At 45.1% G+C, this 25242-nt stretch overlaps 1 protein-coding gene across 1 annotated transcript in view; it reads left to right on the forward strand.

Annotated features, from left to right (window-relative positions):
* efl1 (elongation factor like GTPase 1) overlaps window positions 1-25242 on the forward strand; it is an 86540-nt gene that overhangs the window by 38262 nt on the left and 23036 nt on the right. The window contains exons 16-17 of the mRNA XM_080436339.1: window positions 21210-21341; window positions 22186-22333. Of these exons, the coding sequence (XP_080292465.1) occupies window positions 21210-21341; window positions 22186-22333 (280 nt within the window). The remainder of the gene's footprint in view (window positions 1-21209; window positions 21342-22185; window positions 22334-25242) is intronic.

Raw genomic sequence — 25242 nt, forward strand, 5'->3', positions numbered from 1 at the left:
TCACACACACACAAACAATGTCTTGGATTTGAGGTCAACCCCATCCTGACGGATCCTATTGTCTGCTTCCTCTGGTGTAGTGTATCAGAAAGATGCAGTATTTAATCAAATAATTTATAATTATGCAGATATTAAAAACACAATTAAGCTGTATCCCTACAGATATGTCTACACTTACATATGTATATGGGGACCCAAGCATCATACGTCACCACAGAGTAGAGTCACTCACTGTCATAGCATAAACATACTCGCCCACAAAGCTCACCCCAGGAACTTGAGGGCAGATGTCACTGTGAGTGAGCGAAGGCTCTGATCTGTGTGTGTGTGTACAGGTATGTGCTCTTGCATGCACAGACACAGCTGTCACTGTGGCAGAGTCAGGTGTGAGCTTGTTGACATATGTTGCTGTGACTTGCCTTGGAGGTGACATAAATCTGTCTGGTTATGAGAGAATGTGCTATGGGTCACAGCATCTACAAGTAAGAGTGTGTGCGTGTGTGTGTGTGTGTGTGTGTGTGTGTGTGTGTGTTCGTGTTCATGTGAGAGTTTGCCGGTCATTCATATCTCTCAGTCTCTCCTAGTTGTCCTTGACACAGTTTCCCGTCCCGGCTGAACCCTGGTGGGATCCCACAGTCATGAAGCTCTCTCCACCTCATCAGTCCTCCGCTCTCCCCTCGGAAATGTATTGACCACCCTCCTCTGTTCCGTCTCACCTTTTCTCTCTTGTCCTCCACTTTCCTCTCATCCCTCTCTCTCTCTATTCTCTCTATCGCATTCTCCTTTCCCGACTGACCTAGATTTCTGCTGCTTTTCCTGAAATAATAGTCTTGAGTCTTTCGGGGCAAGTTGCTCATGCACGTGAAGTATTCCGTTTTTCTCTTTGAGAAAAGAGCAAACAATGGAAAAAGTCAAAGAAGAGGACAGAAGGTGATGAGGAGGGGATTCCCTCCTGCCGTTTTCCTCATTGAGGGCATTTAGAAAGAGCTGCAATGAGTCCTGCATGCAGACAATCACACATCAAGTTGTCCATTTGGACGCATTCACAGATCTGCAAGTGCACGTACCCTCCTACCGCGTGGTGATGAACAAACAGATGTGTCCTGTCAACCCACAAGTGATTCTGTTCACCGAGGTGCACACAGGGGGGAAAACTCCAGGAGCCGTAGGTGGGTCAACTCAGAGCTACGTAAAGTTAGGCAGCCAGTGCCCTACATAGACACCCAGCAGAGAGAGAGAGAGAGGTGGGGTGGTGTTGACAGAGTCTACACAGTAAATACTTAGTGGTAATTTAACTCCAGAGAGAGCACAAATGGAGTTAAATTTATACTTTGGATTTGACTGTGTAGGGAGTTGAAGGTGAGGACAGCTGGCTGCAGGCAGGTAGCAGGTGGGCAGCGACACCGCAGAGCGGCTATAGGGGCACAGGCAGCAAAGCCACCTCCAGAGCCTGGCTGCCAGCCTACATTTCCTGCCACTTCTATTGTTTCAGCTCCCTACGGCAGTGACCTGGCCTCCGGGCACGGAGCCAGCAACTGGCCGACCTCAGCCGCCCCAAAACATCCCGGGCCTTTGTCAGTCAGAGCGATCGGTGATAATGAGCGTCTTCATCAATCCCCCCCCCCCCCTCTCACTCTCTCTTCTTTCTATTGTTGAGTATGAGCTCAGCTGGCTGGCTGCCCGTGTGTCTTGTCTGAGCCCACGCGGTCCACCAGTGATGCCCCTATGACCAAAAGATGGCGCTAGAGAGAAGTGCAAGTCGGGTGCCGTGGGCCACATGTCTGGTCCCCCCCCCCCCACTTATTCTCCCGGCAGACAAAGGAGAAAGAGGAACAAAGAGGCTGAGAGAGGCTTTAACAGACATGAGATAAAGTTACATTCATACCGACCGACCGATGTTCTTGCAGATGTTTTTACAGACAAACCCCTCCTGCATTATGACAAAATCTCACCTAAGAGGATTGTGTGACAGGAAATATTAATGTGGCTGTTTTGCAGCAAACATTTAGCATGTTTGAATGAAATTCACTAAGAGCAGCTTTAAGGAAGGTGAAAAGAGAGTGACAGAGAATAGTTTCTGTCTATTCTCTGTCTCTCTCTCTCTCTCTCTCTTTGTCTTAGAGTGCGACAGAGAGAGATCCATCAGTATCTGTCCTAAGGTGCTCCCTGGTCTCTGGCCATGGGGGAGGAATAACTCTGGCATGTAGTAGATCACCTGGTGTTCTGGGTTGAGACCTGAGAGAGTGTCCTGGATAAAGGAAGGCTGCCTGGGGGGGTGGGGGGGGGGCTGCAGTTTATGATGGTGTGGGAGCAGTGTGAGAATGGTAGACCAGGGAAAGCACATGCTGTACAGATGCAAATGCCATTAGCTAGAACGGATTGCTGAGCGCAGCGATTCCCATCTCCGATTCTCCACATGTCCGACAAAGCCGGTTCTTAACTCAAAACAAACCCCTGCTTGTCCTGGCTAGGTATACGTGCGCGCGCACGCAAACATGAGTAGACTACATGTGCATGTGTGTACGTACGCGCACTCTTGCGCCCCTTGGAGAATACCTTTCTTAGTCATACCTCTTTGTTCGCTATGCCTGTGAAGAAATATATGGTCCAGCTGTTAAAGTAAAAGGTCTCCCTCCCTGTGGTGGCTTTTTTGGTTTCAAAGTCTTAAAATAGCTGGGGTCGCTAGTCCCTTGGTGGAGGAAATCAACAGTCTGATATTTCTGCTCTAGTGGAAAATCCAGGGCACTTAATGGCCCCGGAGTCTCAGCATCACGTATCGCTCACACAGGAAAAACAGGAAGCCGCTCCGCCAAGACCCGCTCGCCTTGCCTCTCCGCCCGCTCCATTCCTCTCACATAGACCTGCAGATGTTCCGGGGGCTAAGCTTGTATTTATTCAGAGACTGAGAAAAAAAAATAGAAGTTGTTTTTACTCATTTCTGAGTTCTTGGATCATTCATGTGTTGCTATTTTCAGCTTTCGCACCAACAAACCAACATGGCCTTTGTCTTCGCCCAGTCAGGCCCGGGTGCTAATGTGTGGTGGAGGGTGCTAGCATTGATGGATGATTGGTTGCTGTACAGCGGTCCAAGTTGTTCGCTAGTTGATGGCTTGCCACACATCTCTGGCGCATAGCCTAGACTAGAGGAATGAGAGTTCTCTTCTTTTCTTAACACATTGACCGCCAGAGGTTAATCTCATAATGTACTCACCAGTGCCAACGTTTTATTGTTGTTTTTTGTTTTTTTCACGTCGCCATAGATCTTGTTAAAATCCTTAAGATTGAGCCGTACACGGTCTGTTTACATCGGCGACATCTCCCTGCGTGTACCAGTCCAAACCACGTGTCAAACGGAGCCGCCATGTTTGAGTTCTGACCGTTTATGTTAACATGGGAAATGCGAGGATGAAAAACTACATGTTTACAGGGGCTTTTACAGGGCTTTTTGTGTACGACTTAGAATGGAGGCAGACGGGAAACAAAAAACGGGATCGCACTTCCGGTCGACATCGGGTGGTGTTACACTGAAAATGGTCCCCCTAGAAAATTGAAAAAAAAAAAAAAATCGAAAAAAAGGAAAAAGCACCACAGCCCGTAGGCTACGGGATCGGCGCTTAACCGTTGGATTTAACGGCCCGTAGAACTACGGGCCCGGCGGTCAATGTGTTAAGACTTACTGGTGCTGCTACATTTTACCATTGTCGTTGCTTTGCTATGCCACTGTAATTGAAAACACCAGTGCTGGTTTGGAGGAGTCACTGTGCTTCGTGTGCCGTGCACACACAGATTGATGCTGTCTTCACAGTGCCTGGCCACACTACAACATGTTGGTTAATGTGTGTTTTTCATCACAGTTGAACAGAAAAACAAAACAAAAAACTGTACCATTGACCACTTTCATTCCAAAATCTAAAAAGCAATTTCAAGATGACGAAGGTGAACAAAACATCTTTTACCCACTTGAGACCGTAGGTTATTGAATACTTTTTGAAAGAACCTTGTATTGTTTGGTAAAGCAAAAGTTGTGTATTGGCCTGCAGGATATGGTGATGCCCTTTCAGGAGACAAAACACCTAGTAAATAGTTCATGAAACACTCTGCCTCTCTCTCACACACACACCTGCAACTCTCTTCCGCTGTACGGTTTGGCAATACCTGTGGCAATAGCTGGATTACTCTTTTACATCAATACTTTCTCTCTCGTGCTCTCTCTCTCATCAGTATTGCCCATATATGGGCATATCAGGTGGTTCTGAACCACCAGATCTCCACATGCCTAATATGGGCATATCGGTCGGATAGGCGATGCAAGTCGGGAACAATACCAGTTGGGAATGCATGCCCCACTCTGGTTTGTATCCGTTGTCAGAGTATGTCTGTCTGTCTGTCTGTCTGTGTCCCTTTGATGCCCATATATAGAGATCTCTGATCGGTCTGCCTGTGTTCCTTTTATGCCCATCTATGGAGATCCCTGATGTCATCAGTATATGCCCATATATGAGCATTACCCACATATGGGCCTTTTGGTTGGATCGGTGGTTCTGGACAACTGTATGTCCATATATGCGAGTTTGAAGTCGGTCGGTCGGTCGGTCCCATACAGTATATGCGTATGACCATGTATGGGCATACTGGCATAGTGGTTAGATGGGCGTTTCCGGTCAACCGGATCTCCATATATGCCTATATATGGGCGTAACGGTCAAATCGGTGGACAACGGCCTATCCGACCGACTCAACGCCGTACACTCAGCCCCCTCGGGTCAACGGTTCTCGAGATACGTGAACTACAGAAATACAGAGATTCTGTGCATTTATTGTAAGATTAACCAGACATGACATTGATGTTGGATGCGTCTCACTGTTATGTTTTTCTACATAGTACATAAAGAAGGGCGCACATCCAAATTTGGAGAGGTCATTACTGGTGCACCTCATGGGCTAGGATATTTTGCTTTTTTTTTTTCTTCTTTGACTTTTTTCTTAGATTTTTTTTTGTGGGACATATAAAATAGTCTACTTTCTATTTCTGTTGCTTTCCCTTCGTTATAGGTTCTCTCCGGGGCCTCATTGCACAGCACAGTAGTGACTAATACATATTATATTGCCATGTTGCTTTTTGTACAGAAGGAAAGAATATTCCACACAGTTTCTAAACAGATTACTGTTATCACTATGGTCCTGAGTATTACTATTATTGGCTGGAAAAAGTCAGTTTCATTTCAAAAGAAAGCTTTCATGTTTAATTTTCTATACAATTGTGAACAGTGAAACAAAATGGAATGGCTTTCTGCATTGTACTGTGTTTATTGCAGTGCATATCAAAGTCACCATCATTTACTGAACTTCCCCTCCCCCATCTCTCTGCTTGAGAGACCCATGTGGGAACGGCTAACTTCATGTGTGCCGTACCATCATTTGTGTGAGACCTGTAGCATTGAGACAGGCAAAAAGTCTGTAGTGATAAGAAGCCCCCTCTCCTATCAGATTCTGGTCTAAATCTGGCCTGAATGATGTCTAGCCTTGTTTGTTTTGTATTAAACTTTTTTGTTAAAGCCTTGCAGACACTCCAGGTCCACTGGCTGGCTGTAACCCTGCCAAATAGGCTCAACTACTGCTCACTCGCTACCACATTTCAGCACTGCTTTGGGTGTATGTGTTCTGTGAGAGCAAGCCAGTGACTGAGCGAGAGAGAATCACTTGTTTATGGTTTTTAAGTCGTTTTAAGTCGTTTTTAAGCATTCCCTTATAGTGTCACATGTACGTCCAAGCTAATATAGCAGATATCTGGCTGAGTTTAGGCTTGTACCCTCTACGTGTGGAACTGTGACAATTCATCAGGTTGTAAATTGTTTTCTAATGGGAATCTGGAGCCAATGTTTGTGAAGCGTTCATTACTCCATAATGATTAAAGGACATAAGTTAAACATGGAGAGCATGCAAACCTCTCTCTCTCTCTCTCTCTCTCTCTCTCTCTCGCTCTCTCTCTCTCTCTCTCTCTCTCTCTCTCTCTCTCTCTCTCTCTCTCTCTCTCTCTCTCTCTCTCTCTCTCTCTCTCTCTCTCTCTCTCTCTCTCTCTCTCTCACACACACGCTCGCTCACTCACTCACTCACTCACATCTCTATTCTCTCTCCGTCACACATATTCCTACGTTCTCTCCTGAGTGACACTTTCGCTCACACCTCTGTCTCTCTTTTCTCTCTTTTCTATTTCTCTCCAGCTTTGTCTCACTATGCTTCTGCCACACCACTGTCTCCCACACACCCATTTACACACACGCACACACACACGCACACGCACACACACACACACACACACACACACACACACACACACACACACACACACACACACACACGGTTAAACCCTCTCTCAGCTCACTGATCACAAATCTTGCGATGTGTAATCTGCCATTGTCATTTCAGAGCAGGCTCCCACTGAGGCCATGCGCTGGCCAGCCCCCGTGGTGCATGCCCTAATCAGACCTGGACCCCGGGCTCATATATCCTCAGCCCTCTCCCGTGGCCCTATGTAAATAGATCCAGGGCTGGGATTAAGATATGAAATGTGATTTTTATCGCTGGTGTTAAGTTGAAGAGTTTAAACCCTGGTTGTTAAAGCGCAGTTCGTGATCAGATGGCATGCAGGCAGGCAACGGAGGTAATGAATTTCCATGCTGGGGTGAGGAGTTAGCTTGTGTGTTGTGTTGTAACCCACCAGGGGCCTGTTCGGCTGATGTAGCACTGGAGTATGTGAGAATTATTGCACTGTCTTATCGTTTACAAAGCACACACACACACACACACACACACACACACACACACACACACACACACACACACACACACACACACACACACACACACACACACACACACACACACACACACACATACTGTATATGTATACCCACCCATACTGTACATACTGTATATACTGTAAATACTAGAGGTGTAAAGGTTCACAAACTTCACGGTTCGGTTCGATACGATACAAAACAGTAGAAATGCCAAGAGAAGTTTCTTTGATTTTACTTAATTGAACTTGGTATTTATATCACACAGGCAATTCGCAAGCTTTGCAAGAGAGTTGTACTGGTGAAGGAGTCTAGACACTGCACTCCACTGTTCACTGTCTTTCTCTTTGTCTTACACACACACACACACACACACACACGCACACGCATGTGCACACGCGCGCGCGCACACACTCACACACACACACACACACACACACACACACACACACACACACACACACACACACACACACACACACACACACACACACACACACACACACACACACACACACACACACACTCTCTCTCCGTTCTCTCTCACTCACACTCTCTCCAGTGTGTGTGTCATATATATGCCCTCAAAATAAAAAGTCAGGTGTCTTTGAGATTGACAGGTGTCGCAAATTGGCGTAAATTGTTACACACTCCTCCACACACGAGGAGTCTTTTGCCTCGACAACCTCCAGGCAAATTAGTGATGCGGGTGGACCCCACCGTATGGTGGCATGGATCACAGACTATCTTAAAGGTAGACCGCAGTACGTGAGAATGCAGGGATGTCGGTCTGATGTTTTAGTGAGCAGCAGGGGTGCTCCCCAGGGCACTGTTCCTTCCTGTTCACCGTCTTCAACTCTGACCTCCATTACAACTCTCATAAGACCTCTCACCTCCAGAAGTTCTCGGATGACACGTTCGTTGTCAGCTGCATCACGGATGACAACACGAGCGTGCTCGACGACGTGTTGAGGGATTTTGTGAGGTGGAGCGAGGTGAACTGCTGCCGGCTCAATGCCGGCAAGACCAAGGAGATGGTTGTGGATTATTGCAACAGCAAGAGGGTCCCTAGTGTCATTCATGGGGAGGTAGTGGAGATCGTGGATATAGCTACAAGTTCCTGGGAATGCACCTGAACAAACAACTGGACTGGACTGATAACTCTGATGCCCTCTAAAAGCAAGAGTACAGCAAGTAGATTGTTCTTTCTGAGGAGGCTGAGGTCCTTCGGTGTGCGTAACAGGAAGCTGCAGATGTTCTATCTGTCTGTAATAGCTAGCTCTCTCTTCTTTATGATTGCTTGCTGGGGGTTACATTAATGCCGGGGATACGAGTAACCCGAACAGGCTGGTCAGGAATGCTGGCCACGGGGTGGAGGAGGAGGTGATGAAGGTGTGTATAGCAAGGAAGCTGGACACTATTTTGGACAACCACTCATGCGCCCTTCACTTGGAGATTGTGGGAAGGTTTACAGGAAGGGTAAGGATAGATTCATCCTCCCTGTGGGGACAACCAATAGACGTAGACGGTACTTTGTGCCGCTAGCTATGAAGATGTGTAACAAGGCACACAATGGTCAGGTTGTGTTCGCATAGACGCCTGACAAAGCCGGATGCACCACGGTAGATTCGAACCCACAACCTCTGTGGTGGTGGGCAGGGACACTGTGCCACCCGAGCGCATGATGTCTTTCTATCATGCTGTATCTACATTACTTTTTTTTTTTGTATCTGTATCTTAACTGCTGTGCTGTCTTCGGTGACTGAATTGTCCTCGTGGGATCAATAATAGTCTTATCTTAAACACTGCTCACTCTCTGTCTGTCTGTCTGTCTGTCTGTCTGTCCGTCTGACTTGCTCTCTCTCTCTTTCTCCCCCAACTTGCCTGACGTTGTTTGGGCTTTACTTTTTCATTGTGCATACCAAACCGAACGTATCATGCCGTTCAATACATTTGCGTGTACCGTTACGCCTCTAATATACCCACCTACACAGACAGACAGACAGATACGCACACACACAGAGGGAATGAAGGCTCTTTGTTTGTATTCTCCTAATGAGTGGCCTCTCATAAGGCTTGGCACAAGCTGCCACATGCCAGGGTATGAGCCAACTAAGGTCATCAAACAGTCATGTTCTCTCACTTTCTCTCTCTCTCTCTCTCTCTCACTCAATTCCTCTCCTCTTAATCAGAGCACTTCACCAGCAAACTGTCCTCTGACCTCTGTCCATCCATCCATCCTTCTGTCTGCCTGTCTTCCCATCCTGTCAGCTCATAGGCCACAATCATCTGCCTCACAATTAGCCCACTTCATTCTCTCTCTCTCTCTCTCTCTCTCTCTCTCTCTCTCTCTCTCTCTCTCTCTCTCCTCTGTCCTCTGTCCTCTGTCCTGAAGGCAGAATGCCAGCTCTACAGTGTGGACCCGTCTTTCTCTGGGTCTAGTTGGCATGTGCACATGTGTGTGTGTGTGAATGTACTGTACAAATGTGACAAGGCCCGGGATCATGACAGTTACTTCAACATATCACTTTTCCTTCCTACCAAGACTTTGTTGAACTTTGGAGCCACTGGCCCTATAAGCTTCAAGGCTCCGTCCCTCGAGCATTTGAGCAAGGCAATAATTGAAGCCCCTAGTTTCTACTAGATGAGTCACTGGGAGTCAAAGGTGTGTGGTCGCTCTCCCACTCACTAGGCCTGTTCAGTGCCAGCTCCTGGGGGGGCTTGCGGGGTATTATATATGTGTCTGTGTCTGTGCGTCAGACCATCAGCTTATAAAAAGCAGAGATGACTATGGTGTGAATATATGGGCTGTTTTGTTCATCGCTCGGGCTTGCACCAGCCCCTGCCTCCTGTCAGGATATATCAGCCCCCTCCCTCTATCTACATACACACAGAGATTTTGTGAAAACAGATCTTTCCTGAGTCATCAGAAAGGTGTCCAGACAGACTGACTGACACATGGGACTCGTGAGTGCAAGCTGGGAGACATGAGAACGCCTCCCATTGAACATAGCCCCCCACCTACACACACACACACACACACACACACACACACACACACACACACACACACACACACTGATGACATGTCATCCAATCCAAACCGTTTAACGTGACAAGCTATCCCTAATCTTAACCCTGTCCTAAATACTAACATGGGACCCTGACATTAAACCTAAACCCTAGCGGATGAGGATCCCTGAAGATGAGCCTGCCTAAATGTCCTCAGTTCCACTCCATTAAAAAAACAAAGACATTTGAATTGAATTCAAATCAGATCAGCAATACAACTTAACTCACTGAGTGCCAGAATTAATTAATCAATTAAGTCAGCGTTTTTTAGCATTTTAACTAACCTTTCAAGAGCCACAGAATATTTCGCTTTAGGACGATCGACACACCGAGTGTCGCAAAAGACGGAGGAGTGTCTCTGCTTCCATCGAGAAAAAATAGTGTCACCGCGACCCTCCTTTCTTTAGTTATTGGCTGTTGAATACAGCTTGTTCTCGCCAAAAAAACAAGAAAGAGAAACTTATTTTTTCATTTTCCTAAATTTTTATCCCACGATTTTGTAACCCATATTTTTTCACCCAGTGCCAATTTCCTATGTAATCCTGGGCGCTACTCTCCCTCTGCCAGCCTAGGGAGAGCCCAAGCTGAAGCTCATGCCTCCTTCAATGCATGAGGAGCAAGCAGGCCGCTTCTTATCACCCGACAGGGGGGAGTTTCCCCGGTTGGACGTAGCGCGTGGAAGGAACACGTTATTCCAACCAGTTCCTTTCCCCTCCATCAGGCGCCCTGGCTTACCAGGGGGAGGCAGTATAGAGACCAGGATTACTGCATGTTTTTGTGAGGGTACCTACCCTATGAGACACGGGGAGAACATGCAAACTCCACACAGAAAGGCCCTTTCGCCAACCCCACCTAGGGTATGGGCACTGATGACGCGGAGGAGAGAACACGCCCCCAGTGCCCACAGCGCCCCCGGGCGGGAATCGAACCCAGGACCTTCTAGCTGTGAGGCGACAGCGCTAACGACTGCGCCACTGTGCCCCTCCAGTAGAGAAACATTTGTGCAAATCTTTGAATATATATATATTTATCAATTTAGATTTTATTAACATGAGAACATTGGCTTCCATAATAGTGTGCTAACTTTCCAGGACTAGAAAGCCTGTAGTTTCTATTAGGTTGGATTCCCTATCGATGATGTCACTGGTAGGCGGGTTTCTGAACTGTCTACAGCCCTCCTCTGAGACACAGAGTGAATAGACAAAAATGCTACCATATTATAATGAGCATTAGTGAGGACCAATTATATGAATTATATGATTTATCCTTGCAGTACACACACCTCCTTAACATCACCACATTACACCTCGCTTTGCTGGCCTTATATACATTTTTTGTTGCCAGACCCAAGGGGTCGGGCTTACATGAGGCTTTGTATCTGTTTCGTCCATACATGGGCAGGGGTTATTTGTCCTCCGGCCCCAGCCCAAAAAAAAGTTTGTGACGTCCCCTTTCGTCATACAATGGGCAGGGGCCATTTGTCCTCTGGCCCCAGCCAAAAAAAAGTTTGTGACGTCCCCTTTCGTCACGAACTATTCATGACATCATGAACTTCAGTTATAAAGTGGTTTGTAGGTGTGTTACATACTAGGACTTCATTTTGGGTCTGGCAGAACCAGGTCTCCTGGTCTTGTTAAAAGTCATTTCGGTCCTTGAGTCCTTGCTGCTGCTTGCACCAAGTTTGAAGTCAGTCGGTCTCATATATGCACATGACCATATGGCCATATCGGTCGTATCTGTGGCTCTGGACAACCGGACCTCCATATATGCCTATATATAGGCGTATCGGGTTTGTATTTGGTTATGTCTGAGTCAGTGACGTGGCCGTGTTCCTGCCTATATATGGGTGTATTGGTATATTTGTTTATGGTCATGTCTGAGTCATAACATATACCTGTGTGTGTATACAGTATGTGTGTGTGTGTGTGTGTGTATATATATATTTCCCCCAGTCCTCATCAGGATTGCTGGACTAATCCTAACTTTGGGAGTTAGAATGTGTGGATGAGGTATTGTCATACAGTATGTGGATTTGGAAGGATGCACCCCTCCCTTTAACTTTTTTTGGACTGTGTCCTGCGGGCTGAGGTGGAGGAGAACTTCGCACATGCAAACCATTTTAGCCTACCAGATTCAGTAAAAAAAAACTGTTTGATTTAGCTTCAATCCTATTCCTATTAGGCTGGAATGCTCTCCCCTGTGTTGGCCGTGTCCAAAAAGCTGTCGGTGCATTCTGATGTATAGATATTGTTTAGTGTTTAAGGTCTGGCTGTATCAGACACTGAGCCAAATGTCTCTCTCACCCCCCTCCCTTCTCTCTCTCGCTCTCTGTCTTTCTCTTGCCGAAGGGGGAGAAGCAGTAATATAATAATCAGTGTGTGTTACTTGGCCAGCAGTGGAGCTCTCTCTCCTCTGCCAATGCGTCCACAATATGTTCACATCTAGGCTACACACACACACACACACACACACACACACACACACACACACACACACACACACACACACACACACACACACACACACACACACACACACACACACACACACGCACACACACACTTGGCTCTCCAGTGTAAAAGCGGGACTTTCCAGTGCAGGGGAAATTCCATAGGATGTTAAAGGGAGCAGATTTCCAAGACTCTGGCCTTGTACTTAATAAAACATGATCCACACAGCGCATTTAACAGTTTCCAGCCCCACATCATATTTATTGCTTTTCAATACGCTTGCTTTCCACTGCTAGCATGAGGATGAGGTTGTTTTTTTTCTTCCTTTTTTGCAAGGTGACAAAAAGTAGGACCTAATTCATGCCATACTTTTGGCTACATGCCTCACACAGCCTACACTTCCTGTGAATGACGGTCTGACTTCCTGCATGACATCCAGTTTGTACGTAAGACATGGACTGGATTCCATTTTCACAGCTCTCCTAAGTCGTTCGCTGAATATTCACATGTTTTTTTATTGAAGAAGCGAGGCTAAAGGCATTCTTCTGACATACGTTATCATTACTGTTGGTAATTACTACAGTGGTAGGAGCGCTAGTAATACATAATATGACAAATAAGAAACATGGCTGTCAGTGAATACCTTTAGCCATCCTGACTAGTTAAAACCCCAGTGGCCACTTTTGTCTCAGCCCCATAGTATTCCAGTTTGACAGTAGCTGGCTCAATATACTGCCCCCACACATCCCTTCTCTCTCAATATCAATCTCTCTCTCTATATACCCCCTCTCTCTCTTCCTCTCCTCAGTTCCTCTCCTTTCTGTGTATTTGTGACTGTGTAGTGTGTAGTCTGAGTAGGGGTGTGATGACATAAGCCTCAGAATGAACACACTCACAACCTGTGCCTTGCCATAAATGTCTAGTTAAATCATCCCTGGGTGTTGTTGACTCGCCATCTTCCCTGCTCTGTGGTTATCTGTGCATCTGAGTGCGTACGCATGCATGCGTGCGTGTTTGGAAGGAACACACAGTGTGAATAAAACTATACCGCATTCCACATCTCCTTACACACTGTTACCTTCATTCTCGATTGTTGACACTCATAAATGGGCCTTTTATAGCATTGTATTAATGTTGTTTTCATTAAGTGAGCAGTGAAAAAAATAGGATTTTATAAAGGTATATTTTTGCCTGTGGTCGGGCCATGATTTATTTTAGAATGACTCATTCCACATTCCTGTGTGTGAACTAGCTACTGGTATCCTCAATAAAGGAACTCTCTCAAATTTAAATTTGCTTTATTGGCATATTGCATTCTCATATTGCCAAAGCATTAATAACATGTGATACAAAAATAATACACATGACAAACAGGATAAGACAGTTGAAAAAAAACAAACAACTGACATATGCTAAAGAACTGATTTGTGTGTAATAAATTATAGTTACTTGTTGTCCCTCTGTTTTGTCCCCTGATTTGTGGCAGGCTGCTGCAGTACATACTTGGTGCCAACCACTTTCTCACCTAATAAGTGGGGAGCTGCCTGGGCAGTCAAAAATGTGTTTTTGTGAATTTGGGGTGATATACTGTCTAGTTAGAGCCAAATAGCCTTGCATTTTACTTTGGGTTTGGTTGGGTTGAATTTGTGGAGTAATGATGTCACTGTCCTGAGGCTGGTTATTATTAGTTGTGTTAGGAGGGCCTAATGTTACTCTGTTGAGCGGGAGGACCAGTTGATTGAGGGAACTTTTCCCTGGGATTTATATAACGATAGGATTTTGAATCACACATTTTTAGGTGTTAACAGAATTCGATGGCTCTTTTTTTCTCTCTCTCTCTCTTTCTCTCCCTCTCTCCATCTCTCTCTTTGCTACTACTACAGTAACTTGTTCTCTGTCAGTCCATTCTCTGTCAGTCCATTCTCCCTGTCTTTGCCTGTCTTGTTCTCTCTCTCTCTCTCTCTCTCTCTCTCTCTCTCTCTCTCTCTCTCTCTCTCTCTCTCTCTCTCTCTCTCTCTATTTCTGTCTCAGTCCTTTTTATCAGTATCTTACTGATGTGACTCTCCTCTATCCCTCTTGTCATTTTCTCTTTCTCTCACCCTGTCTGTGTTGAGTCACTCTCTTTTCTCTGCCTTCCACAACTTGACAATCAGCTGACAACTGGCCTTTTATCAGCTATCATCACAGCTATCTTCCTGGCCAGTCTACCCCCGACACACACACACACACACACACACACACACACACACACACACACACACACACACACACACACACACACACACACACACACACACACACACACACACACACACAAACTCCCTATCTCTCGCTCTCTCTCTCAGCATGCATTGCACCCGCAATGTTGAAATAGAATTTGTCAAAACAGGTTAGATCACAGCCCTATGTTGTGAAAGGCATCGCATAGACTAGATACGTAATTAGACATACGAACAACTTCAGAGGGTTGTGTGTGTGCGTGTGTGTCTGTTTCTGTGTCTGTGTCTGTCCTCTCGCTCCCTGTCCTCACAGACACTACACAAACGCTTGTGTAACTAGCATTTCAAAGAGAGCTCAACACACTTACAGCACGTGCCTGTTTTACAACCACAACTATTATGCATATGCATGTTATACATTCACTGTGTGTGGTGGGCGTGCATAAACACCAGCGCACACAGCATGCCACTTGGAAGCCGGACCAATGAACTCTCCCCTCCTCCTGAAACTGGCTTCACGTTTCAGTTTCAGCTCTTTCTTTCCCTCTCTCGCTCTCTTCCTCTCTCTGCTTCTCTGTACCTCCTCCCCTCCATTTCCATCCCTCCTTCTCTTTCTTCCCTCTTTCCTTTGTGTGAGCACGGAGCCAGCGGCGGCACACGGATGCTGAGACACAGCTGACGGAGAGTTAGAGAGAGAGAGCGGGAGAGAGAGAGAGAGAAAAAGAGAAGGAGAGAGAGAGACTGACAGGCAGAGACACAAAGAGAGAGAGAGAGAAGGGGGGTGTTTGGGGGACTTCTTTATATAACCAGACTAGCTGCCAACTGTACTTGTGGTTGGAGGAAATGTCTTCAGGCTTGAGTCATCCCAAGCTCCGTGCTTGGACACGACCAGGCTTTGTCCCCAAGGGGGTGTGCGCGCAAATGCACACTATCGGTGTGCGAGGGCGTGTGCGCCGTGCATACATGCTAACTGAATGCAGTGCTCACTGACACTTGGCATGTGTATACGCTGTACACTCATCACCCAGTTCAGCTTTCTCTCAAGTTTGTGTAAACAAAGAGGATTTCCAGTCAGCAACCATCAGATGTGTTTCACACCTCCTCAGACCTTTTAGTGGGGTCTTTATTATCCCTCTTGAGTAGTGTCCCATCGAACCCCAGCACTGTGTTACGCAAACTGTCCAGCTCAGGGTCAGTCTTAGGTCTGTAAATAATAGCCACACGTTCCTCAGCCTGCTGGCAGAGTGGCCAGAGAGAACGTGTTGTTGAGGCTGTGTTTGTTGACGTTCAGATGTTGTGCTGCAAGTTCCACACTGATGCCAAAATCTCTGCTGCTAGTCCTGAGTTAGCATAAACTGATGGAATAAAAAGCTGCTTTGCACAAGGGCCTCTTGTGTCGCTGCTTTGTTGTGTGCATGATGTGTTGTGTGTGTACAGTGTGCAGACTTTCTATGGAATCATGCTGAAAGGATGTGTCATAAACTATTTAGAAAGAACTCTCTCTGTCTCCACACACAGAAAATGTATCCAGCATCTGCAGTTGTATACGTTTATAAGTCCCTCTCACGCCCCCAATAAGTGATGCGTGTCAGCAGCAGCTATTGCTTTCAGGGGTCCATTGGGTTTGTCTTTTTCCCCCCTCTTTTTTGGGGGGGGTTTCCTTTGAGTTTTATTGTTCTTTGTTGGCTTGGAAGGCCTCCGGGGATCAAGTCACCTTAGAGTAATTACAGTGTCAGGTTACATAGGAGCCAGCCCGCAATGTCCTGCCTGCTCCACTCCAGCAGGCAACCAGCTCTCTGCCGTGTGTGTGTGTGTGTGTGTGTGTGTGTGTGTGTGTGTGTGTGTGTGTGTGTGTGTGTGTGTGTGTGTGTGTGTGTGTGTGTGTGTGTGTGTGTGTGTGTGTGTGTGTGTGTGTGTGTGTGTGTGTGTGTGTGTGTGTGTGTGTGTGTGTGTGTGAGAGAGAATGTCTCTAAATAATATTAGAGATATGCACCCCCTGTGTGAGGAAGAATTTGGAAACTAAAAATGTGATTGTATTTTTATTATGATCTTATTGTGTTATCTTATTATCACTATGGAGTTCAGGTACAGTACGTATATCGGAATATTGAATGGCTCCATCTCGTGTTGAAACTTATTTTTATTTTTTTAAGTCTACCCCAACAAGACTAGTAAAACCCTGCTGTTCTGCACCCAACCTGAGTGGTTTGAACTGTTGCTATCCTCAGAGCCCTGCTCTTGTCTCGCTAAACATTTTAAAAGAGAGAGAGAGAGAAGTATATATTGTAGATATTCACTGAAGGAGTAACACATTCAACAGCAATAGCTGTGAAATAAAATCAAGTACCATAATTAAAATACTACAATATTAGTGCTAGAGGAAAGGTTATGAGGTCACTCAAATGCTTAGGGGTGCTCAGAAAGTTTCATGGAAAACTGCCTATTAGATTTTGAGATTATGTATGTATGTATTGGAAATGTTGGCCTATGGGTGGTGCTAAAGTAGTATTTCTCAATGGGGGTGTTACCGCCCTCCAGTGGACATTCAGAGAACGCCGGATGGCGCTAGAATATTGAATACAAATATTTATATAATTGTATTTATTTATTATTATATTCATTTTCCATTTGCCTCTCCTTTACATTTAGCCGCCTGGCAGTTTGGGGCCCCCGCTTTGAAAACAACTGTTACATGCGACCAAAGTTTTGGGCGGACCAACCCACCGACAGCCATCGTTAGAGCCCCACCACTAGTAGGGCTCAAAACCAGAGAGAGACAATAAAGAAAACGGGGAGTGAGTGAGCAGCCCCCAGTCTTTGTCCTACTCCTCCCGCCAAACACTCCCCGCTGATGGGTACCACCCCAGCCCGTAGGAATATGGGCTGGGGTGCATGGGCCAATTGTGTTCGTGTAGACGCTTGACAAAGCCGGATGCACCACTGTGGATTTGAATCCCCAGACTGTGGTGGTGGGAAGCTACTTTACCACTGCGCCACCAAAGCGTTTGCAACAGGGTTTTTTTAACGCACAAATCATAACTCAAGCCTCTAAAAACGGATCTGAAGTCAGCCATAGACCATATTCACATGGCGGCCATGTTTCTATGAAGTCAATGAAAGTAGCCACCCCGGGTGGCGGCACTTTCAATGTTAAATTCCAATATGGCCGCCGTGTGAATATGGTCTATTGCTCCTCAGCTCCTCATTGCCACTTTAATGTCGTCGTGCTTTTAGCTTGGGAATCAGAAGGTTGCCAGTTCGATTCCTGGGTTAGCGTCGAAGTGTCCTTGAGCAAGACTGAACTTCTAACTGCTTCTGATAAACACAGGACATCATCAGTGCTAGGATAACCATGTCTGCATGTATTTTCACACCAGGGAGTGTTAAATCTAAGATGCAGTGGTGTGTCTGTCTGTCTGTCTGTCTGTCTGTCTGCCTGCCTGCCTGCCTGCCTGTCTGTTTAGGCTCTGCAGAGAGTGTTTACATCCAGCCAACTGTCAATCAAATCTAATCAAAGCATTTCCTGTTTGGTTTGAAAACAGCCCTTGGCTGTGGCCTCAAAAGGTTGAGAAGACCTAAACCTAACCCACACTTAACCAGGATAGCTAGGGTTTGAGAACTGCTAAACCCCATTTGATGCTTTTCAATGCGACGGCAAATGGAGAAAGCTCGTATAGAAGTGAGTGGTCGGGAAGGAAAGAGGGGAGTATGGCAATAGTGGTATAGTGCTGCTGGGAGGTTGACAGCAGTCTCAGGGCCTTTTTCTGCGAGCTTGGATGCTGTATGTGCAGTAGGGGTGGGACGATATATCGATATATCGATATATCGCGATACTTTCTCCCGCGATAAATAATCGATATCCTCCCGAAAAATATCGATATTAAAAAAACTTTTGTTTAAGTTTGTGATACGTCGTTTTTCCTACTCTGTATTTGTGTAATGATGATTTTGAACTGTTTGGTGCTATTTTATGTGTTTATGAATTGAATACAAGGACTATCGTGATATATCGTTGGTGAATTTTCATGCAATATATCGTGATATCGCAATATATCGATATTTTCAGATATCGTGATATATCGTTGGTGAATTTTCATGCAATATATCGTGATATCGCAATATATCGGCATTTTCAGATATCGTGATATATATTGTTATCGTGGGCCTAATATCGTGATACATATCGTATCGTGAGGTACCCATATCGTCCCACCCCTAATGTGCAGGGGAGGTAACCGTGTCAGTCTGGTTGCAAATCATTGGTGTGGACTGGGCACATGTGGTTTATAATTAAGCAATATTACACGAGAGGGTGTACTTTACCGTGATTATTGGCACGACAGTGATGCGGTCAGGAACGAGGCGGAGCCGAGTTCCGCAAGCATCACTAATGTGCCAATAATCACGGTAAAGCAATCCTCGAGTGTAATATTGCAACCATCAAATATAACATCAAAATAAAACATATAAAAAAGTATTCATATTGCTGGGCATTTCTCTCTCAAAATAGCAACCTTTCTGCGAGTGTTATCTGTGTTATCCTGGAATTACATGGGGTCCATCTGACAGAGACAGAGTCCCTCAGCCACGCTAGACAACTTTTCCCAAACGGAACACATAGAGAAACAAAACTTAAGTGTTAGATCAATCTCATTGTAATTAAGATATTCAATAAAGACATTTTTTTATGCCTGATTTAGCTACTATTTCTGCAAACTTCCCATGCAAAATGCTAGCCTAGCCACTTAGCCGGCTCTGCTCTTGCCGAGATCTGTCTGATCAGCACAGCTGATTTTTATATTTTGATTAGTTGTGCTGTCATGCTCGTTTGAGCACGGGTAGAGAGCCTATTTCAGATTGCTTGGTCGGAACTACCTGTTATAATAATATATACAGTATATGATTATATATTCAGTTTTATAAGACATAGTACAATATAACTGATTTGGCTGAAAATGCTCTAACAAGTCATAAAATCTCCATTCTAAACTGCAGGCTGACTAGAGGGTGGACCAAAGACCACTCTCGCCATACGTAGCTGTACGGTGCTGATCACATGACCACAAATAATCGCAAGCATTTTAAGCCAATTGAAAGTACTATGTCTTGTGAAACGTAATATATAACCATATACGTATATTATAAACTGAAAAGATCAGTCATTCACCTCTCTGTCCCTCTCTTGGTGTGTCTGTTCCATTCTATTCCTATGACTTTTGTCAGCCCCCGTTGCTCATGTGCGTCTCTCTCTCTCTCTCTCTATGAGGCCTTTCTCATTATAGCCTTCCCTCACTGTACTTCTCCATACAGACTGGCTCTCTGTTAATGACCACCTTCGCTCACACGCACACGCATGCTCGCTCGCACGCACGCACGCACACACACACACACACACACACACACACACACACACACACACACACACACACACACACACACACACACACACACACACACACAGTTCATTCCACTTGACTGAACAGTTGAAGGCACTTGTTAAAAAGGCACTGCGCATGACAGGAAGCGTGATTCATCTGCTTCGTGACTATGCACAACAGTAAAGGCAAAGGAGTCTGTTTTAGCCTACCTTATTTGACAGAAATGTACATTTTCCTGTTATTTCTGACCATTTCATAATCAAAATATAGATGATCATTATGCTTGAGTAAATGAAAACCTTTTTTGGAATCGTTTAAAAAATGTTTTACAACATTGGAAATGGGTTTGAGGGAGAAGGGAGTGGAATGCCAAACAGGCATACACCATTTGAAAGAGCAAGTGATTGGCTACAATTCTAGTGGTTGATCTGTTGACAGGCAAATAACAGCTTGTCTTACTTGGACACCAAGTATACATAGACAGAGCCCATTGGCCGTCTTAATTTGGACCGCATGCTATACTTTCTGGGGTGTAGAGCAACCAATACTACTCTGAAGATCACAGGCATTGTCCCATTTTGTAGCTATCACTTTAAGGAAGACAAATGTACCCAACTTCACCAAGTGTTAGCACAGGTTTATTTTCTCCATTCAAGGTCAATACAATGTTTATCTTAGAAATAAAAGTTGGAAGTGGAAAGTAAACAATGTACTTCATTCGACTATATTGCAAACTTGTATTACTTTTATGATAAAACACATTTAGTACTTTTGATCTTAGGTGGACCGAAGATTAACATAAATATTAACATATTTTGTGCCATCACTGTATCAGCGTATCTCTGATTTATTTTTCGGGACTACGGTCGGTATTTCCTGTAGTTCCAATTGGCCCTGACAGACAATACAGAGGATGTATAATGTATATTATCTGTTTAGGAGGAGTGGCTGAGATTGACTTTAAATGAGAATTGCTGGTCCACATTAAATCAGTCTACCTTAAGGCCGGGTTAGCTCATTTCATTAGTAGCTCTATGCCATGTCTGTGGGAATATGTTGCTTTTAACCAGATACACTCTCCCTCGTGTCTCGTGTGTGTGTGTGTATATATATATATATATACATATACATATACACACAGAGACACACACACACACACACACACACACACACACACACACACACACACACACACACACACACACACACACACACACACACACACACACACACAGTATATAAATAAATAGATGGCTTTAGTCATTACTGATGTTTCCTCCTTCCTTCATTCAGGTATTGGAGGCCTAGAGGAGTATGTGTTGAAGTCAGCCACCCTCTCCACCTCCCCTGCCTGTCCCCCCTTCACACCTCTTCACTTCGAGGCCAGCCCCATCGTACGTGTCGCCATCGAACCCAAACACCCAAGTGAGTTGCACACGAAACACTGGAAGAGGAATATCTGCTGTATTTGTTAATGATTAGTGTTCTGTACAGATTTGGTTTGGTTTTAAAGTCCTTTTATTGACTAAATAGTGGAGTCTTGTTTTACACACAAAATAAACAAAGATGCACAAAGGTTGAGGCGCACGGCTCACCTGGTAGAGCGCATACCGCTAAGGTTCAGTCCTTGCGCTACCCGGTTTCAAACCTGACCTGAGGCTCTTTGCTACATGTTCTTCTATATCTTTCCTTGTTCCCTGTCTCTCTCTTTTACTCTAACTATCTGAATAACAGATAGTTACTATATTAAAAAAGAAATTGAAAATAGACACAAACGTTTGCACCCACACATACTGTATCTTCGTTCTTGCACATTGGGGTCTTCTGAGGTTACAAGCTAACTAGCTACTAGCCGTGCTAACCCAGCTAGCCCAGTCCTCGGCATTGCCCACAGACACTGTCCCACATTCCTGCTGCTCTAATGTGGTATTACTGTAGCAGTACACAGACCTCCATATGGAAGTGCTTATCCAGCCTCAGAGATACCTCAGTCTGACTCCAGTCTGAGTGCAGAGATGTTTCAGTCTCACTCTGGGCAGGGCTATACCCACACACCATGATGATTGTAATGTACGGTACATTCACGTTCACATTCATAATCATAATGTACTACATGCATTACATGCACATTTATTATTTGTGTGGGTGCGTGGTGGGGCACTGGAGCATCTTTGACTGGAGCATCTCTGATACTTTCAGTGGCAGCTTTTGAGAGTAAATTGTGTGTGTTTGTGTGCGTGTGTGCGTGCGTGCTCTAACTCACACACAGGTGAGATGCATAAGCTGGTGCGGGGGATGCGTCTGCTGAACCAGGCTGACCCGTGTGCTGAAGTTCTCATCCAGGAGACAGGGGAACATGTCCTGGTCACTGCTGGAGAGGTTCACCTGCAACGCTGCCTGGATGACCTACGAGAGAGGTGTGTCCCTCACGTCTTTGTATCTTATCTACCTTGATTCTCTCTGGTCAGTGTCTGTCTCTGTCCACATCTCTGTCTGTCTGACTGTCTATCTCTGTCCTACACACACTCAAATGACATGGGGGTACCTGACCAAGTGGCCAAATATGATTAGTTGGAGATGATGACGGAACTCTGACCATGTGCAGTAGACTCATCTTTGATGCAACATTGAAAGCAAGTAAAAAACATTGACTGCCAGAAGCAAGCTTGAGCCCAGTGAGGTGCTCCGGAGCAAGGCACAAGCCAAACAAGTGCCCTCGCCTGAGTTGCATGCCAATAGGGTGGGACTCTCTTATGATCGTTTCGTCATCATCAACATGATAACATGACGCGAAAGTGCATCCACTGTGTCAGGCTCAGCATCGGATGCAAAAGGTACCTGACCAAGCAGCGAAATATGACGAACGTGAGAACGTGTTGCTCCATCTGCATCAGTTCTCATTCATTCAACAGTGAATATTTGTGGTTATTTACTCTTACAATAGACTTGTGTATGTGATATGATTTTTCTGATTTCCAGACTGAAATTGTATTCCAGGCATTCTATCTAATGCCTGTGATAAACGGGGAGACACCAAGCCATCATGTGCCTGCTGTTTTCCAATCTCTGCAGCATCATTATGCGGCAGTGATTACATGTTGACTGTTGTGTCTCTGTCCATCTCGCCATGCTCCTTTATAAGATGCTGGCAGACTGACAAGTAATACTGGCTGGTGGTTATGCAGGGAATAAGACAGATTATTCAGCCAAACAGATACTTTAGCTGTATAGAATGGAAAAATTACAACATATCAATACACCGGTTTAAAATGTGTCATATCTACGTATCTAGCTTGATAAACCACTCTCTGACCTCTGGTATGTCTGTCTCTCTCAATGTCTCTCTCTCTGTCATAGTATACCTAGTATACCTTTAAAATGGCCTTCATACTCTTGACAGACCCATAATCCATAGTCTAGGTATGGGATGACCATTCAACTAAATGATTAACAGCTCTTTCATAGCTCTGCATTTTGCCAAGGTGGTGTGGAGATAGATGCAGTTAATTTCTCATGAGGAATGGGGTGGCCTTCTCTGCCCTTCAGCTCCATCCACATTCCGAACCTCATCTACATGCGTTAGCATTGTAAAAAACACCCAGTGTATTGATTTGAGTTCCATGCATCTTTCACTTATCTAATCTATCTAACTACCGATTGACACACCGATACCTTGTGTCATGAGCATGATTGATGAGCATGATTGACAAAACGTTTACAGATTGCGAGTTTCGTGAATGGCATTTACATTACTACATACTAGCAAGCTAGCTAAACTACCAATTGTCCCCCAGGCGAGCTCTCGCTCATCTATCAGTCTCGTGAGCATGAGGAACGCACTATGTATTATCAAATAGGCTCCCCAATAGGGTAATAGTCCTTGTATTATGAATATGATTAGCTGCATTTTTTGTTTGGGGGAAATATGTAAAAAAAAAAAAATACTATCTGTTTCCTCATGAAGACAGATGCTCTGTGGGGAAGTGTTTCAGTGATCAGTCCTCTCGGTGGGGGCAGGGTCATGAATCAATTCTTATGAAAGTCAAAATAGTGTTGCTGCAGGCACTGCTGCTGAAATGATAGCGTTATATTATGAATGTGTGTGTTGTTGACGCACAGCATTAACAAGAACACAAGAAGAAGACGGGTGCTAGTGAGTGGGTGTGGGGTAAGGGATGAGATGTAATACGCATCCACCCTAATAATGGTAATTACAAAAATCTAAACCTGATCAAGAACAGAAGCAGCTGCTTCACAGCCTACAAGCTAAACATAGCAGCTTAAATTCATACTGTTACCAGTTAAGTTAAGTTACCACGTCACTATGACTCATTGTGACATCATTGTGACTCATTGTGACAACATCATGACGACATCATGGCATCAGACGCAAACAAATCAGCGGCAAGGACTCGAGGGAGTGCGATGCCCTCCGCCAAGTAGTTCGGATATCCAGTTGTCCAGAACCGCCGATCGAACTAATATGCCCATATATGGCCATTCCAATATATGGGTATACTGATGACACCAGGGAACTCCATTTATGGGCATAAAGGGATATGGACTGACAGATACAGAGATCTCCATATATGGGCATAAAAGGGACACGGGTTGACAGACAGAAACAGACATCTATGTGGACGCAAAAGGGACACAGACAGACGGGCCCCCGACACCATGACTCAGACAAAAACGTCTAGTAATAAAAAATAATCACACCCAGTGTGAAGTGGGCGGTGTGGTCACAGTGGTCATCACAGTGATGGAAGTTCACTTAAAGAAAAGTAATATTGTGGACCAACCATTGTACACCCCTAACTTAAAAAAACCCATAAATGTGTTTTTTTTAAGTGCATAGTCCTATTTATAGGGCTATGCACATGTCATGTTTCACTAGCCAATCACAGTCCTGAATGGACTGTAATTGGCCAATCACGGTGCAGTGTTAGGGGGGTACACTGGTGGCCAATCACAGCGCAGGGTTGGGGGGGTGCAAAATCCAAACCTCACATATAGGGGCGGTTTCACCGCCCAATAATCATAGATTTCAGATTTGTACGTGTGCCCATGTCTTTCTCTGTGCTTCTGTGTCTTACTTAACTGTATTTCCTTATGTTTCTTAATGTGCGTATTGACATGCACGACACACATCCACACAGAGAAGCCTATTCCATCAAGGGAACAGTGGGGTCAGGTGTATCTTCTTCTGAGAATAATTAAGGCTGAAGCAGCCAGTGTACACCAGGATTTCTTCACAGCCCTGGCTAACATCGTGTCCACATCTGTTGACGTGCAATAATGGATAGATTGAGAGTGAGTCTTTCTC

Source organism: Gymnoscopelus braueri (genome assembly GCF_963280865.1).
Source record: "Gymnoscopelus braueri genome assembly, chromosome: 1".
In the NCBI taxonomy this organism is placed as follows: Eukaryota; Metazoa; Chordata; class Actinopteri; order Myctophiformes; family Myctophidae; genus Gymnoscopelus; species Gymnoscopelus braueri.